An 18,774-nucleotide genomic window follows, 5' to 3' on the forward strand; every position below is an offset into this window, starting at 1 on the left:
TGTACTACTGTTTATTTTGTTTTTATATATATATGAATCACTATTTATTTTATGTTTGGTTTTGTTTGTATAATAAATTATTTTTATATTATTTATTTATTTATTGTACTTAATAAGGTAATAATTATTATTGTTTAGTCATTTTTAATTTACGTACTGTATTCTTTTTCATTTAATGTATATATATGTTTAACCTTTTTTGTGAACTGTTGCAACTACTGACATTTCTAGCAATTTTTGAATCATTTTTATGCGCCATTTGTGTCACGGAAAACCTAAAAAAAACATTAATCTAAGTTTTTCCCATTAAAAAACCATTGTCTCGCGGACCATGTTTACCATGTTTACCATGTCTCCGCCTCAGCTGAGGACCACTCATCCGGAAGTGGGTGTCACCGTCACGGCGTCGACAGACACTGCCCGCTGCGATGACGCTCCCGGAGAAATCCTTCCTTATCTGATGATTCTCTGCACCTGAGCCGAGCAAACACCTGCGATAACTCAGATTACAGGAGGAGGAAGAAGAAGAAGAAGGAGGAAGAGGAGGCGCCGCCATCATGATGGAGGAGATTGACAGGTTCCAAGTGCCGAGTCCGGTGCCGGAGGGAGAGACGCAGCCGCTGGTCAGTGTCTCTGCTCGGTCTTCTCTGCGAGGATCGATCGTCTGGCGTCAGATTTTAGGCTTTATTTGTCAAAGATGGAGCGGGTCAGGTGGTGCTGTTCGATGACAGCATCCGTCATGTCTTCTGTGATCCTCGGGCCTGGTCCGGTTGTTGTTTTTTTTAGTCTCCGTGAGTGTTTGTTATAAAAGGTTTTGGTGGCGTGGGAGGATCTGACCAGACCCTCTGTGGCCCTCAGAGTCAATGTGGCTCCTGCTAACCAGCTTTTAGCTAGAGCAGCCCCGGGCCTTCCACCTCCAACATCTGCTGCTCACCAGATACTCTAAATAATATTTAAAAACATTTTTTTAAAAACGTTTAAAATTACATTTTACATATTAAATTTGTTTAATAAGTTTTTTTTAAATATGAAGTTTTGCATGCATTTGTTTAAACATGATAGTTGATATATTTATACATGTTAAGTTGTTATTTGTAATAAGCCACACTTCACAATAAATAGTCCTGTTATTTAAAGTAATAGTTCACCCAAATTTCACTCATTGTCTACCCTCATGTCAACTAAGAGTTGGGAAAAGTTTCTGATTGAGTTTGTGTCTCTTTGGAGTTAGATGCAGAAATTAATGTCCATATAATGGTCGCTACCTTGTCTCATGATCCAAATACTTCCATGGCGCTCGTCAGTAATGTCCCTCCATTCTGAAGCCACAACATGAGGATTCAATACAAGATGGACATTACAGTCGAGCACTAAGGAGGTACAGTATTTAGATGTTTTAAAGTGTGTCTTGTTGACATATCTTATGCTTGATGGAGTCTGCGGACTCCTTTAAGAAACATCTTAAGACGTTTTTATTTATTCAGGCTTTTCCTTGATTTTCTGGAACTCCTTTTGTGTTCTCAGTTTTATCTTGACCTTTAAAGTATACAGTATACTTTATTGAATATTGTTTTGATTGTTTAAGCGCTTTGTAACCCTGGTCTGGAGAAGCGCCATACAAATAAAAATGACTTACTTACTTATCACTTACTGTCACTCCAAAAACCCAATTATCCGCTTAATCGACATGAGGGTGAAACATTATTTTGACTAAATTATAATTAACTAATGTATCTGTTTAGTTCAGACAAAGAGTAGTACAATTCAAATCTGTAGTACTGTATCAGGTTGATTCAAGAGTGAAAGCTCCAGTGGAGAAGTTCATCAAGTAGCATCTCAGATGTCATCTTGAAGAACTAGCAAAAGTGGGTCTCAATACATTTTTCAATAAAATCCTTTAAGTTCACTGAAGTTCTGATCCAAACCTGGACTAGCTAACGCTCACGTAAGTTTGTCCACCGTTGTGTCAAACATTTATTTTCTATCTTGTTTAAACTTGAAAGAAAGATAGTTCAACCATTGTGACATCAAGCTAGGTGTGTAACCGTGGTAGCCCAGGAGATATGAAGATCGCTAAACGGAAGATAAGTCTCGTTTTCGGAGCAGATACAGATGTAATTGTCTTGAGAAAAAAACGAATTTTACCACAAAACATCACAACAACAATCATAACATAATGAAACACAAATGAACTTGCTCCGATTTTGGTTTCAAAGGCAACCAGCATTATAAAGTAGTAGAAGAAGTAAGTAAGTAATTTTCATTTATATAGCGCTTTTCCAGACCAGGGTCACAAAGCGCTTAAACAATCAAAACAATACTCACTAAAATATATACTTTAAAGGTCAAGATAATACTGAGAATAACAAGAAGCCGAGTACTTTAAGTGTGTTACTTTGAGTCAGCACTACCCTGTCGACATGTGTGCACTGTGCAAGTAAATGCACTGTCTTTCAGTGTACTGTAAAGCAGTTCACTTAGAGAAGTGATTTAAGACACAGCACTAGTAACTTGAAGTGGTGTCTGTCGGCCATTTTCTTTTTTCAGAGATTACATCTCAACATTGACAAATAATATTCTGGATCTCATAACTAGAGCTGGTCTTCAATATGATGACGTGAAGTGCATACAGAGAGATCAGGGGGATGTACCTGTTGATACTAGCTTGTATGCTAACAAATACTAGGAACCAGGGCAGCAAGGTGGTTTGATGTTGGTCTTCATTGTGATTACATGATAGGATGTGATATTAAAGCTGCCAAACAACACCAGAAACTCATGATAATATTACAGATAAAGAAAAAATGTGAATTAAGTTGCCATCATTGCTCGTGTGGTGATGTAGCAGATCAGTTAGCATTATCCATGTTTACTATGACTAAACCTTCTGATTCTTGTAATAAACGACGTCCACTTACTACTTGTATTATTGTGCTAAATTAAAGTTTAATATGCGTCTGTCCTGCAATTAAAAGTTAGCAATTTGGAATTGAATACGCATTTCAAGCTAACTAGTCATTTTTTCATATAACTGATTGCTCCTTTAACTTTCTTTTAGTCACAGCAGTCGTAATAACGTCCTTACTTCAACGCAGCCATTTCTTCTCCGCTAACATAATACCTTGTGTTTATCTCGAATTAGAGAGAAATCCTTCTCACCTTTCCCTCCATGTTGGAATCCGCGGCGCCTGTGCGGTTCATTCTGGATCAGCTGCTTATCGTGGAAATGATGATGTATTACAAGACGACATTCATTATTCATCGTCTTATCTTTTGCATCTGCGCCGTCGGCCCATTTGTTCTGCAGGATCCGGCCTCGTCCACGGCCTCCGAGGCCGACTCGGACACCCGGGAGGAGGAACCCGTCACCATCAATTACAAGCCTTCTCCACTGCAAATGAAAATAGGTGAGTGGAAAACAAGTAGAGTGTAGTTTGTATATGTGGATATGAATCTGGTTTGGCTATAGTTTAAGGGGATTTGAAGGAAAGCTTGTGGTCTTGTAGTCGGTAAAGACTCACCTCAGGACCTTGGATAGGGTCCAGTTTGGAACAATGCTGCTTCTGTTCGAGGGTGTGAAAGTGTTCTGTAGGAAAAGAACTCAAGATTAAAACAGATCCTCACCACAGTCTTACTTATTTATAATTGAATCCGTCTGAACCAGCTTTATGGAGGAGGATGTTTTTCTTGCAGAGAAACAGAGAGAACTGGCGAGAAAGGGCTCGTTGAAGAGCAGCAACGCCGTCGGTAGTCCGGTCAACCAGCAGCCCAAGAAGAACAACGTCATGGCCAGAACACGGTGAGAGTGGATAAGCCTAAACACATTTATAGGATTTCTACTTGGATTTAAGGTGGATTTGCTCGTGTGGCTGCGTCAATAAAACAACTCCTAGAATAGTTCCGTCATTACTGTAACTTTCACAATTAACTTCTATTATATCTATTAATGACCTAATATATATTACCTTTTATAGTTATTTAATTGATGCTCTTAACTACATTAACGATATAAGAAACTTCATAAGCAGCCATGAAGTGAAGCTGCCGTGTTCCCTCATCCACTCTGTATAATCATAAACATCCGATAATTTGTTATCAAAAAGTACATCATCAAGGACTAAAAAGCTATTTTAAATTTTTATTTAATTTTTAATGTGAAATAATCGATCAGTCACTAGCGTCAAAGCTATCGTTAGCGTCTCTACCGTGTTTTGCAAAATCACAAACAAATAAAATACTCACATTTATGCTCTTTGTTGCTCTCTTGCTTCACCATGGTCGCAAATTCGCATCGTTTCTTGGTAAAAAAAAAAAATTCAGGTGGTCATCAGACCTCCCTCGTCCTCACTTCTTCCCTTCATCCAACAGAGAATTGGGACGAGGGGTAAGATGGAGGGGAAGGGGGAGTTTTAGAACACACTCTTAGCACCTGACTTATTCACCCCCGATGTTGGAAGGAGGGATTCCGCCACCTCTTCCGATCCACTCCATTTTAAATATTTAAACCTTGTGTTATCTCCGGGTCAACGTGACCCGAAGGCCAAAAAAACAAACGTGTAAGTGGTATTCCTTGTGTTGTCTCAGGCACAAGGTGAAGGACCTCCACCACTGCATATGTATTTTATAGAAGACAGGGAGGTCGTTCACCTTGAACCCATTTTTGGGCCTCCGGGTCACCTTGACCCTGAGAAAATAAGGGTAAATAAAAAAATGTGATGGAATAAGATTTCGCTCCCTCTCAATTCTGAAATTTGGTAGTTCTTCTACTTCTGTTTAGTTTTTTAGTTGTTGATATATTTGTTATTATTTTATGATTATCATTTGTTGTATATCTATTATCATTTCCATTATTTATTTTATTTTTGTTAATTTAGTATTTTTGTTTTGTATTATTTTAATATAATTTGTATGTTTTAAGTCTCAAATGTGTTAATACATGTGTATTAATCCATCCATCTTGTGACTTCTCAGGTTGGTGGTTCCCAACAAAGGCTACTCCTCCTTAGACCAGAGTCCGGACGAGAAGCCCCTGGTGGCGTTAGACACCGACAGGTGAGCACATACGCTCGACACAAACGCCGACTCATCCCTCACACGAGTTTATCTGATTCCAGCGACGATGACTTCGACATGTCAAGATACTCGTCGTCCGGGTATTCCTCAGCCGAGGTGAGTTCCACAGAACATTGCATGTTCTCTACCTTGGTGGCTCCAGACGTCTGGACCCAGAAGCCAGCAGGAGTCATCAGACGACTATGATGTAACACTATATAAGTGAAGCATTACGTCACATGGAGGCTTCAGACTCGGTAACTGTAGGTCGGGAGTAGCTTCATTGATGCTTCTGTCGGTCAAACACTCATTGGATCGATGGCCGAAGAGGGCGAATCACTTAAGCTCAGAGCAGCCATTTTGTTTTAAAGGTCACACTTTAGAGAAATTAAAAATCTAGTCTTTCTGACTCATATTTGAAAAATAAGATAAGAGATTATATATAAACATTTATGAGAACCCTGTATTTTTTTATGTCATCTTTATGTAGTCATCTTATTTTTTGTTTGTTTAATTATTTGTTCATTTGTATTTGTTAAAAATACATACATTTAGATTTCACGATATATTCTGTATTTTTACTTCCTGATATTACAGGTTTTCCCCAAAATATAACTTTTTTTAAACAAAATAATTTCATTTATCTTAATATATTAGAATACATTTCTATATCAATCTGTATTTTAAATATTTGTTATTTTTGTTTGATTATTCACTTTTGCCTTAATTATTGATTTACTTTATACAAATAAAAGCTGCATTATTACTTTTTTATTTCCCATTTTATATATAATTTTTGTTTTGTTGTTCCATGAAGCTGTTACTTTGCTCATAAGCAGCATTTTTCAGTGATAATGTTCAACATAATCATGTTCACTCCAACAGTTTATTTTCAGTGTTGATAGACTTTTAAGTTCTTTTAGGAGTCAGTAGGAAAACAATAATGTGAATAAATTCATGTTGTAGCAGCTTGATAATAGATAATTACAATGTTAACATAGTATTCAGAATTGCATTCATAAAGAGTCTAATTACAGAGGAAGAGAAAACATAGCAATGTTTGACGTACTCGTCATGTCAGAGTCTCTACGTCTGTGACAGGATAAAAGCTGTGGATGAGACGATAAATATACGGCAGCATGTTGTTACCTTATTTAATACAGACACTATAATCGATGTTCTGTCACCAGCGTCTCGGGTGTTGAAGAAGTCAGGGATGGATGCAGTGAAATGTGAAGCTGCTGATGGGCAACGTGTGATCATGAACGCAATATCCAGCATTAGTTTCCTAGTGTAACAGAGAGAGTTTTGCCGTCATGTTACCAAACATTTAAAGTGTTAACAGAAATATAGGTATTCACACCAACTGTAAATGAAACAAAGTTGCATTTATTACTTCTTTTTCCAACATAAATGTAGTATTTTGTATACATGATTTGTGTTCAGCTGCTCTTTTAACATTGACTCCCTGAATTCAAAAAATGTATATTTTTAATACACACATTGCTCAAGTTTACCGTTTATTGTTGAAAGCCACATGTTTACTCTGATTTCTGGAATGGACACTTTCTTCCCCAAGCGGCCGCCATCTTAGTGACGTTGACGTTGTAAACAGAAGTTACGTCATATATATATATACTGTATATATATATATATATACGTATATTTATACTTACAGGTGCATTTTCAGCCAGCAGTAGGAGGATGACACGTCTTTGGTGCTGATACCGGCGTAAATATCTTGCGAATATTTAATTTATCACATTTCTTGTTCCAGGTGTCGGCGATAGTGTTCCTACAGCTGGTTGAATCATCGTTAAATAGTAGTAGAAGAAGAAGCTGGCGCGTCATTTCCTGTTTGATTTGAGACATTTGTGCTGTGTCTCAAATCCTATACTAGCGTACTCAAAGTTAGTATTTGTAGTGCGTAAGTGAGTCTCAATTCTTAGTATTCGAAAATTGCGCCATGCACACTAAATTAGCGTACTAAAACGCCCACAAAAGTTACGTCATATATAACCATCGTTAAATAGAAGTAGAAGAAGAAGCTGTCACGTCAATTCCTGCTAGTGCGTAGCGGGAGTGTTTGATTTGACACGTACTATCTGTGGAGAATTTGCGTACTAGTAGTATTATATATATATAGTAGTACTATAGTATGTACACTATCTGGATGCATACTAACTTCTAGTATACTAAGAGAAGTATGCGATTTGAGACACAGCATTAGTATGCAAAATTGAGTGCGCCATTTAGTGTGCACTAAACAGAAGTTATATATACTTATATATATATATATATTTATACTTACAGGTGCATTTTCAGCCAGCAGTAGGAGGGTGACTCGTCTATGGTGCTGAAACCGAAATATCTTGCGAATATTTAATTTATCATATTTCTTGTTTTGGGTGTCGGCGATAGTGTGCCTACAGCTGGTTGAATCATCGCTAAATAGTAGTAGAAGAAGAAGCTTTCGCGTCATTTCCGGTTAGTGCGTAGCGGCAGTGTTTGATTTGAGACATACTATCTGTCCAGAATTTGCGGACTAGTTAGTACATACACTATCCTGATGCATACTAACCGCCAGAGAGAAGTATGCGATTTGAGACACAAGTGTTGTAAAGAACAAGCTAAAGCACCCGGTTAAAGAGGTTAAGCATGAAAGAAATCCAACAACAATAATCCACAGGAGGGACCGAGAAAAACGACTACAAACCAGTGAAGAACTTTGAGGTGGTTGTAGTTGGCATCTTGATGGCAGGTTAGGTCCAGCTGTGTGTCATTAGATGACTCCGGAAGCAAACAGGAAGTGAGAGAACAAAATAAAATTGAAAATATAGCACTCATACAATTGTTATTTAACCCAAAAAAATGTAAACCTTTTTTTCAGAAGATTTGTGAAGTATTTTTTTTTTTTTTTTTTTTACATGTTTTATTGAGGGGCACAGCAAAGTAAAATAATTAGGTACAACTATATTCATTTATTGTATTTTATTTAATCTATTTTATTTATCTAAAATTACATTAGAAACCAAATCAGCAAGTTGTTGATGTCGAGTGGTTTGACATCAACATGATTTGTTCCCACAGCCCATACGTATAGAGCAACTACTGCTATATACTGATCAATCTCTTCCATTTCCTTCCCAGCAAATCAACCAGGACTTGAACATCCAGCTGCTGAAGGACGGCTACCGCTTAGATGAGATACCTGACGACGAAGACCTCGATCTGATCCCGCCCAAATCCGTCAACCCGACCTGCATGTGCTGCCAGGCCACGCCCCCTTCCACTACCTGTCAGATCCAGTAACCCCTCCCACCTCCTCTGCTACACCTTGTCAACACAACATACTGTACCACCGCCCTCCATCTGTACTTCACAGCCGCCAGTGGAGCCTCAATAGAATCTTATAACGACGACTACTATTTGAAATTAACAAGAGAGTTTTGTTTGGAACTAGTGGACGGGAAGTACAAGTGTGTGCTCAGGTTTCCTCCTATGGCAGGACGAGCAAAGAGGGAGGTAAAAGGACGTAAAGAGAATCGTACCCACAATCCCTGCTGCTGCTGCTTACCTGATATTTAGGTTGCTTTTCTCACTTTATTTGGTCCCAGTTGAAGGTAAATGGGTGGAGATGGTTATGTAGCACCGGCCACGTCAAGCACATTTTCTCAGACACGTTCAAGACGATGCATGACAAGCGATAAACTTAAAAGTAGCTATTTTTAATACACGACACGATCACTCACTGCTACGGTGACTCCACCTTTGTTTGCACATCCTGCAGTGGGTTTTTTTTTCCTGAATATAAAAGTGTAAAAAAAAAAAAGAAGGAAAGATTACATATCGCTGCAGCTCTCCCTGCAACACTCCCATGATGTGGTCAAGGCCAAAAAGGAACACTCGCCTCCGTCACACCGTTTCTAAAGATAGAACCTGCCTGGTCAGCAGAACCTCCTCCCTCCTCTGACGTCGCTCCTGCATGCACACCGCCGCCACCATCTGTTGAGTTGTAGGGCGGAGAAATCGTTTTGTGGTTTAAATGTTGAATGGGAAATATTCGCTCCTCGTTCGATCCAACAATCAGCTCCTTGTTTGCTGTTAGAGATGCCTTAAGTACTGAGACGTTGACTGGACTGTGTTTTTTGCCAATTTCTTTTATCGTTTTACATTTTAGATACTGGTGTTTTTTCTTTTAGGAAATAATAATTTATTGTATTCTACGCACCTCCATTATGGTATATAACAGTGTTATTAATATCTGTGGTGTATGAAAACAATAAATACTTGCAAACTACTTGAGTGTACTTCCCCGTTTACTCAGACTTTACTTTAAGATGGAAGAGGCCAGACGTCAGGGTTAGAAATACAAATAATTTTAATGTTAATATATTTTTGAATTGATGACATGATATGGCTAGTGTATACAGGGTTTGCTCTGACCTGAATACATTACAGTAGTATCAGAAGTGAGGGCTTCGACCTGAAAGGCACAGACATTGAATCACAGTTGTCAGAGAAACGCACACTTTAAACGTGTGTAGTTAATGATCCTGACCTGTGTGGACATTTTTAAAGCGTTCTGTTATTTTTTTGTTTTGTTTTTTTAAAGAAAACCCTGTGACTGTACACAGGATAAATAAAACATTGTACCAAATAAATCCATAAAAACATGCTACATGATGAAGTGGTTGAAAGAAACATTTCAAGCTCCAGAGAAATGCTCCCTAGAGGGTAATGGTTCCGTTGTTGTGCTTCCATGTCACCACCAGGAGGAGCTATCACTGAAGTATACTCCCTGACGAGTCAAGTAAACTGGCACTATTGGTCTGAGTAGTTATTGGCTTCCATGGCTGACATGAATCAACGTAAGACTGGCGTCATAGAACATAACACAAAGCTGATGTCGTTTAACCGCCATTAAAATAATGCCTACATTTTCTTAAAATCTTCTAAGACAAGGAATATGTTGTTTTTTTTATAAAGATATTTTTGTGTAAAAACCATTTCCTCTACACTATAGTCCCTCCAGAATTATGTTGGCTTCAAGTCACATGGAATAAAATATATGTCACAACAGCTTTACAACTCTCCAGCAACACTTATCTAAAGGGGTCTCGAGTAAATCATTCACCTACAAGGTAGTCGGTTCTTTATCTATTTACATGGTAATACTGCTGGGATGTACATTCGTGTTGACAGACAACAGTAGCTCTGTACTTGTGAGTTCCACCACACGCCTCTCTCTGCGATAGCTGTAGTGCTCCTGAAAAACCTGTTCATGACATTCATACTTGAAATTCAAGCATAGGAAAAAAAGAAAATCATCTTGAAATAATTACAAATGTGCAAACAAACCCGGGCGAACAACCTTTTTTTTTACTAATGCAAAAAACCTCAGGGATTACGGGGCGCTCGCGTTTGAGGACTTTCCGGTTCTAACGGATATCGGTAGTGTCTGTAGATGATAGTGGTCAAGCTGGTTGAAGTGCAACGTCCTTGTTGTCTTTTTAAAGATGTTCCTGAAAGTCTCACTCCCCGTTGGGACTCTGTTCCCCCGAGTCGGAGGACGACATGGAGAAGGAGCAGCGGCGTCTTTTGGCGGCGCTCGGGCCCTGGAGCATGCTGGGCTGGAAGCCGGCGTGCCGGCGGGCGTGCTTCGTCAGGTGGTCGCTCCTCATGAAGCACTTGTCGCACAGCGGGCAGCTGAAGCGCTTCTCGCCCGTGTGGGTGCGATAGTGTCGAGTCAGCTCGTCGGAGCGAGAGAACTTCTTGCCGCAATCGGGCCACGTGCACTCGAACGGACGCTCGCCTGGGAAAATGGAAGAGACTTGAATTAACATCAGACAAAGCTGCCAATAGAAGGCGCTAGAGTGTTTCTGGTAGTTGCTAGGGTGTGAGAAAATATTGTTACAGCGATAAAAATATGTATAGATATATCTATATATCTATATATATATAGATATATCTATATATATAGCAATATTCAATAGCACCGTGTCCGTTTTTATTTCATGGTTGGGTTTTTAAATCTAAATTTATAATCTTATTGTACATTTTATAGTTAAATAAAGTGTGTGTTTTTTTTATTACAATTAACATGCAAATATTCTAGCTTTTTTGTTTAAGTAAGTAAGTAAGTAATGTATTTTATAGAGCCCTTTGCTAGACCAGGGTCACAAAGCGCTTAAACAATAAAATAAAGAAATACTCAAAAATAGATGTACTAAAAAGATCAAGATAACATCCAGAACAACACAGGGGTCCCAGAAAATCATGGAAAAGCCTGCACAAATTAAAATGTCTTAAGATGTTTCTTGAAGGAGTCAGTTTGTGTTGCAGTTAATCTTCCGGCCTCTGGATGGCAGCAGTCATTACATCATTAGCAGCTAAAGTATCAACGAAGTTCCAGGAGATCCATAACATGACTAAGGACGAGAGGATACAGTTGACTCCAGCGGATGTCTTGGCAATATTTTGGTTTGAAAACATAAAAGCACTTCGTCTGTAAATTCTGCAACAGAGTCAAGTACTCTACACAAATCTACAAATATATCCGTGTTCTTAGAGTATCACATTATATCATATTGTTGCCCCTGTATCGTGATATGTATCGTACTACCAGAATCTCGCCAGTACACACCCCTATTAGTAACAGAGCACAAAACATTATCGACCTGAACTGGAGACACGTCTGCGTGTCGTTAATCTGTCTCGGCTTGTTTTTGAATGAATCACTATTGCACCGCCTTTTAGATCAACTGTGAGAGGTTGAACAAACAAAAGAGGCTTATCTGGCGATGATGATGATGATGATGAAGGCAGCGGCGTCCTCACGCTACTATCTCCATTAACTCTGAACTGAAGCCATAATGCTGGTACAAACAGTTTCGGTCTGAGGTCAAGCTGACACACGCAAGGTTTTAACAGCCGGTGTTTATAAGCCTCGCCACTAAAACAAAAAAACTTCAGCAACAATAAGTGAGTTATCAGGAGCTTTAACCTTTTATTTTTTATGAGTTCATGAGATCATTATGTTGGAACGTTTTAGGCCTAAATCTCCAACATCATTATAGTTTTTATTTTTGACCCAGGTCAGGGTTTGCTTGTTTTTTGCACAGGTCAGAACAAGTGCAGCTAGCAACTTGCTAAGCTAGCAAGCATGTCATTTAATTTTCCATCACTTTACATTAAAAACGATTATTTTCTTATCTTTAAAGTGTAACAGGGTGGTAAAGTTGACTAGTTCCATCCAGCCAACCCCCCCGAAAAACCCTGACCCGTAAATCCTAATCCTAAAAACGACTGTTGATAGCAAGTAGCTAAACTAGCAGGTATCCAACTATATGAACATGTTTTTTATACAATATATATATATTTTATTATTAAAAAATAAAAAAAAATCGTTTAAAAAAATGTATATAAATTACTTGAGTGTGAGAAAATTAATTTAAAAAAAATTATAATTTGGAATAAATAGTTTCGGTGCTTATTGGACTATTCATATATATTTTGTATTGATACTTTGTTTTGTTTTTCCAACTCTGTCCATATGTTTGATCCCACAATGTGCTTTCATAAGAAACTCTATAAGTGAGTATCAAACATTGAGTCACCTGGTTACCAGTTACCACAATAGTTACTGATGGTTTTTTTTAATCCAACTTGAAACCTGAGACCCAAGTGTTCTGAAAAAAAAAACATGTTATTGCAAAGAGGGATCAATTTGTCCAAGAGGACAAAGTCTCATCGAGTTCCCTCCTGGACTGGCATCAACATCCAAAAAAAAAAAAAGATGTTGAGCAATAGTCTCCTCCACGTGTTCCCTCCCGCCACATGTCTCCTGTTGTTTACAAGCGAGAGCGCTGGGCTGTGACGTAAGCGGAAGTGGTGCAGAGGGGGGAGGGTTATCTCCGGACAAGAGCATGTGGGGACACCAGTGTCGCAGTGACCCACTAGTCCGAGAGCCCACCCGCCCCCCAGCGTCTTCTAGTGTGGCGTTTTATAAGAGGGGGGGGATTGAGAGGGGGATTTTGGGGGCGGGGCCAGCATGGGCGGCGGCGGGTCATGTATCGCAGGATCAGCCACACCCCCCCGAGAGAAACAAGCTGATGTGCCCCCCTGACCTGTCATTCATCGGCAGCGACACGTGCTCTTTAGTCGCCACATGTCGCGAAAGAGATCAAAGTTAAAAAGTACTGTCATCATCTCACGCGACATCAAAGCCTTTACACACAGTGACGTCAGCACTTGACGCATCAACCGGGACCACAAAGTACTTTAAGTCAGAACTTACCGGTGTGGACCCTCAGGTGGGCTTTGAGATGGGAGGATTTTCCGTACATCTTCCCGCATCCGGAGAAGGGACAGCAGTGCCTCTTCTCCGGGGTCTCCGGTCTCCTCTTCGCGGTCTGGTGGGTCTGGGTCGCCTCCTCCTCCTCCTCCTCCTCAGCCCTGTGACCCAGATCCTTCTCACCCGGACCGGCGCCGGTGGTGTCGCTGCACCTGCTCTTGTTCAAGTCCAGCAGGATCATGGCCACCATCAGTAAAGTCCGGTTCTCCGGGCTCTCTTTCGGGGTGTCCTCTACCGGCACCAGCAGGTTAGCAGAAACCACCTCCGACATCTTGAACGGTTGGGGGGGTTGAGGATCAACTCTGAAGTCCAGGGAAGGAGGTGTCACGAGGGGGGTCAGGTTCCTCTCGGGGAACATGTGGTGAAGATCCTACACGTGTCTCCTTCCGATGTTGACTGGATCCCCACAAAATGTTTGGGGGGGATAAACACAAAAAAATCTCCTCAAGATCCGCGTGGGTGAGACGTGAGTGAGGGTCGATCCATTCCGTGTCCCTCCGTCGACGCACTTGTTTCCACGCAGCAGCAGAACCGCTTCACTCTCGCCCTCAAACTCCAAGAAAGTATTTCGCGGAATCCCACGGTGTCACCGCGAGGGCTGCGCTCTGATTGGTCGCCCGGGGAACGTGACTCGCTCGTTTGGCTTCGATGTTTGACGCGAGGAAAAAATCATCAGGGCGTCGACCAATCATGGCGAGGGGGCGGGGCCAAGCGTCCGTCGCGTCCAAGTGTAAAATACTACATACGACATTATTTTTTATTATATATATATATATATTTTTTTAAATCATTTATATTTTTGGAAGAGTCTCCTTAAGTGTTAGAGGAGAGTTAGAATTCACTTCCGGTAACATTAATTTATTTGCAAATTGTTTGCTCCACAGTTGTCAGTCACGGTCACGCGCACACTCACGCAAACACACAGTTCAAGTTGAGGGCGAATACACAACTGCTCACATGTCAGTCAACCAGAACCACAATAAAGTTTAAATTTAACCAGTGGGCCACAACCCCAACACAAAAGGAAATATTAAAAAATATATATATATAATTTCTGTTCTATTGATTATTATTGTCGGGAATGTGTTTTGTTTTTGAAAGAAAAATACGGTATTTTAGTTTATGACTCTTGACTCGTCAGTTTTGTCATGTTTACTCAAAAAATAAATTTGATAAACTAGTTAAAATGTTTTATATAAATCTGCCCAAAAAAAGTTTGGGGGCCTCAATGATATTGAAAAATAAACTGATAAACTAGTTAAAATGTTTTATATAAATCTGCCGAAAAGAAAAGTTTCGGGGCCTCAATGATATTGAAAAATAAACTGATAAACTAGTTAAAATGTTTTATATAAATCTGCCAAAGAAAAAAGTTTGGGGGCCTCAATGATATTGAAAAATAAACTGAGAAACTAGTTAAAATGTTTTATATAAATCTGCAAAAAAAAAAAGTTTGGGGGCCTCAATGATATTGAAAAATAAACTGATAAACTAGTTAAAATCTTTTATATAAATCTGCAAAAAAAAAAAGTTTGGGGGCCTCAATGATATTGAGAAATAAACTGATAAACTAGTTAAAATGTTTTATATAAATCTGCCAAAAAAAAAGTTTGGGGGCCTCAATGATATTGGAAAAAAAAACGGATAAACTAGTTAAAATGTTTTATATAAATCTGCCAAAAAAAAGAAGTTTGGGGACCCCTGCTTTAAACAAAGTGAAACTCTAAAGTCACTTTCACTGTTTTCTTTTTTCCCAGCAGGAATCATCCATAGTCTGAGCGTCTGTGTCCCACTTACACAAGCTCTGGCCTCGTCCTAAATTAGCCTCGTCCTCCAGGCTTCACCTGACCCGCTCGGAGCCAACATGATCCCCCCCCCCCTCACCGGACCCTCATCGAGGGGTCCTGTTGACGGGTGTCATCGGCTGTTTGCCTTTTAAAACACCCCCGGAGAGGAACGTCAGGTCGGATGAAGCTTGAAGTGGATGAGTGACATCTTTGGATCAACAACTTCCACGTCGGATCGTGAGGAGGTGTCAGTGTTTCTTCTCCAGTTGTTCCTCCAACATCACTTTTATTTTCACGGACAACAAGTGTGAAGAGACTCAGCTGAAGCAGCCAGGCGTGCAGTGGGGGAGAAACTCTCACCCCCTCCTCCCGCCCGAGAGGAGAAAACGTGCAGTGGGCGGGTCACTCCCGGGCCAAGTTCCTAGAAATCCTGTTGACTGTGGGGGTGTGGAGGAGGTTGAGCAACTCCGCTGCTGCCGCTCTGGTTTCCCTTTGTGTGCAGACATTTTGGAAGCCTTGCAGCTGTTTACGCCGAGTAATGACACTCGTCAACATGTTGTCCCCGCGTCACATGACTCCGCCATTACTCAACAGGTTTGTCTGCAGGGTTTTTGTTTGTCTATTATTAACTGTTGTTTGTGTTTGTCTGACCCACTTACCTCCCGACAAGTTGACTTGAAAGTTGCTCTACTCCAAGTCTCTTCTAGACGAATGTCTTAGTGTTCAAACAGTAGCTCTACTCCAAGTCTCTTCTAGATGACTGTCCTCATGTTCAAACAGTAGCTCTACTCCAAGTCTCTTCTAGACGACTGTCTTAGTGTTCAAACAGTAGCTCTACTCCAAGTCTCTTCTAGATGACTCACCTGGTGTTCAAACAGTAGCTCTACTCCAAGTCTCTTCTAGATGACTGTCCTCGTGTTCAAACAGTGGCTCTACTCCAAGTCTCTTCTAGATGACTGACCTCATATTCAAACAGTAGCTCTACTCCAAGTCTCTGCTAGATGACTGACCTGGTGTTCAAACAGCAGCTCTACTCCAAGTCTCTTCTAGATGACTGACCTGGTGTTCAAACAGTAGCTCTACTCCAAGTCTCTGCTAGATGACTGACCTGGTGTTCAAACAGTAGCTCTACTCCAAGTCTCTTCTAGATGACTGACCTCGTGTTCAAACAGTAGCTCTACTCCAAGTCTCTTCTAGATGACTGTCTTAGTGTTCAAACATTAGCTCTACTCCAAGTCTCTGCTAGATGACTGTCTTAGTGTTCAAACATTAGCTCTACTCCAAGTCTCTGCTAGATGACTGATCTGGTGTTCAAACAGTAGCTCTACTCCAAGTCTCTTCTAGATGACTGACCTTGTGTTCAAACAGTAGCTCTACTCCGAGTCTCTTCTAGATGACTGACCTCGTGTTCAAACAGTAGCTCTACTCCAAGTCTCTTCTAGACGACTGTCTTAGTGTTCAAACAGTAGCTCTACTCCAAGTCTCTTCTAGATGACTCACCTGGTGTTCAAACAGTAGCTCTACTCCAAGTCTCTTCTAGGTGACTGTCCTCGTGTTCAAACAGTGGCTCTACTCCAAGTCTCTTCTAGATGACTGACCTCATGTTCAAACAGTAGCTCTACTCCAAGTCTCTGCTAGATGACTGACCTTGTGTTCAAACAGTAGCTCTACTCCAAGTCTCTTCTAGATGACTGACCTGGTGTTCAAACAGTAGCTCTACTCCAAGTCTCTGCTAGATGACTGACCTGGTGTTCAAACAGTAGCTCTACTCCAAGTCTCTTCTAGACGACTGTCTTAGTGTTCAAACAGTAGCTCTACTCCAAGTCTCTTCTAGATGACTCACCTGGTGTTCAAACAGTAGCTCTACTCCAAGTCTCTTCTAGATGACTGTCCTCGTGTTCAAACAGTGACTCTACTCCAAGTCTCTTCTAGATGACTCACCTCGTGTTCAAACAGTAGCTCTACTCCAAGTCTCTTCTAGATGACTGTCCTCGTGTTCAAACAGTGGCTCTACTCCAAGTCTCTTCTAGATGACTCACCTCGTGTTCAAACATTAGCTCTACTCCAAGTCTCTTCTAGATGACTGTCCTTGTGTTCAAACAGTAGCTCTACTCCAAGTCTCTTCTAGATGACTGTCCTTGTGTTCAAACAGTAGCTCTACTCCAAGTCTCTTCTAGATGACTGACCTCGTGTTCAAACATTAGCTCTACTCCGAGTCTCTTCTAGATGACTGTCCTTGTGTTCAAACAGTAGCTCTACTCGAAGTCTCTTCTAGATGACTGACCTCGTGTTCAAACAGTAGCTCTACTCCAAGTCTCTTCTAGATGACTGACCTCGTGTTCAAACATTAGCTCTACTCCGAGTCTCTTCTAGATGACTGTCCTTGTGTTCAAACAGTAGCTCTACTCGAAGTCTCTTCTAGATGACTGACCTCGTGTTCAAACAGTAGTTCTACTCCAAGTCTCTTCTAGATGACTGTCCTTGTGTTCAAACAGTAGCTCTACTCCAAGTCTCTTCTAGATGACTGACCTCATATTCAAACAGTAGCTCTACTCCAAGTCTCTTCTAGATGACTGACCTCATATTCAAACAGAAGCTCTACTCCAAGTCTCTTCTAGATGACTGACCTCATGTTCAAACAGTAGCTCTACTCCAAGTCTCTTCTAGATGACTGTCCTTGTGTTCAAACAGTAGCTCTACTCCAAGTCTCTTCTAGATGACTGACCTCATGTTCAAACAGTAGCTCTACTCCAAGTCTCTTCTAGATGACTGACCTTGTGTTCAAACAGTTGCTCTACTCCAAGTCTCTTCTAGATGACTGACCTCATATTCAAACAGTAGTTCTACTCCAAGTCTCTTCTAGATGACTGACCTCGTGTTCAAACAGTAGCTCTACTCCGAGTCTCTTCTAGATGACTGACCTCGTGTTCAAACAGTAGCTCTACTCCAAGTCTCTTCTAGATGACTGACCTCATGTTCAAACAGTAGCTCTACTCCAAGTCTCTTCTAGATGACTGACCTCGTGTTCAAACAGTAGCTCTACTCCAAGTCTCTTCTAGATGACTGACCTCGTGTTCAAACAGTAGCTCTACTCCAAGTCTCTTCTAGATGACTGTCCTTGTGTTCAAACAGTAGCTCTACTCCAAGTCTCTTCTAGATGACTGACCTCGTGTTCAAACATTAGCTCTACTCCAAGTCTCTTCTAGATGACTGTCCTTGTGTTCAAACAGTAGCTCTACTCCAAGTCTCTTCTAGATGGCTGACCTCGTGTTCAAACAGTAGCTCTACTCCAAGTCTCTTCTAGATGACTGACCTCATATTCAAACAGTAGCTCTACTCCGAGTCTCTTCTGGATGACTGACCTCGTGTTCAAACAGCAGCTCTACTCCAAGTCTCTTCTAGATGACCGACCTTGTGTTCAAACAGTAGCTCTACTCCGAGTCTCTTCTAGATGACTGACCTTGTGTTCAAACAGTAGCTCTACTCCAAGTCTCTTCTAGATGACCGACCTTGTGTTCTATTCCAAGTCTGTGTTGACTGTGTTTCAAGTAGTAGTTCTACCCAAATCCCCGCAAAATG

The 18,774-nt window shown here is 40.6% G+C and overlaps 2 protein-coding genes across 2 annotated transcripts; one reads left to right on the forward strand and one right to left on the reverse strand.

The window, feature by feature from the left end:
* The first annotated feature begins 406 nt into the window (after window positions 1–406).
* On the forward strand, window positions 407–9,352 carry fam219ab (family with sequence similarity 219 member Ab). The gene is made up of 6 exons (XM_087794720.1): window positions 407–623; window positions 3,308–3,407; window positions 3,694–3,799; window positions 4,972–5,052; window positions 5,115–5,169; window positions 8,203–9,352. The coding sequence occupies exons 1-6, from the start codon at window positions 558–560 to the stop codon at window positions 8,362–8,364; spliced, it is 570 nt and encodes a 189-aa protein (XP_087650846.1). The 5' UTR covers window positions 407–557; the 3' UTR covers window positions 8,365–9,352.
* Window positions 9,353–9,415: 63 nt separating this feature from the next.
* Window positions 9,416–13,983, reverse strand: klf9 (Kruppel like factor 9). Its single transcript, XM_087794721.1, has 2 exons — window positions 13,352–13,983; window positions 9,416–10,867 (listed from the first exon to the last, which is right to left on the reverse strand). The coding sequence occupies exons 1-2, from the start codon at window positions 13,764–13,766 to the stop codon at window positions 10,587–10,589; spliced, it is 696 nt and encodes a 231-aa protein (XP_087650847.1). The 5' UTR covers window positions 13,767–13,983; the 3' UTR covers window positions 9,416–10,586.
* Window positions 13,984–18,774: the final 4,791 nt, after the last annotated feature.

This window comes from Callionymus lyra, chromosome 1, assembly GCF_982586985.1.
Source record: "Callionymus lyra chromosome 1, fCalLyr1.hap1.1, whole genome shotgun sequence".
NCBI lineage: Eukaryota > Metazoa > Chordata > Actinopteri > Syngnathiformes > Callionymidae > Callionymus > Callionymus lyra.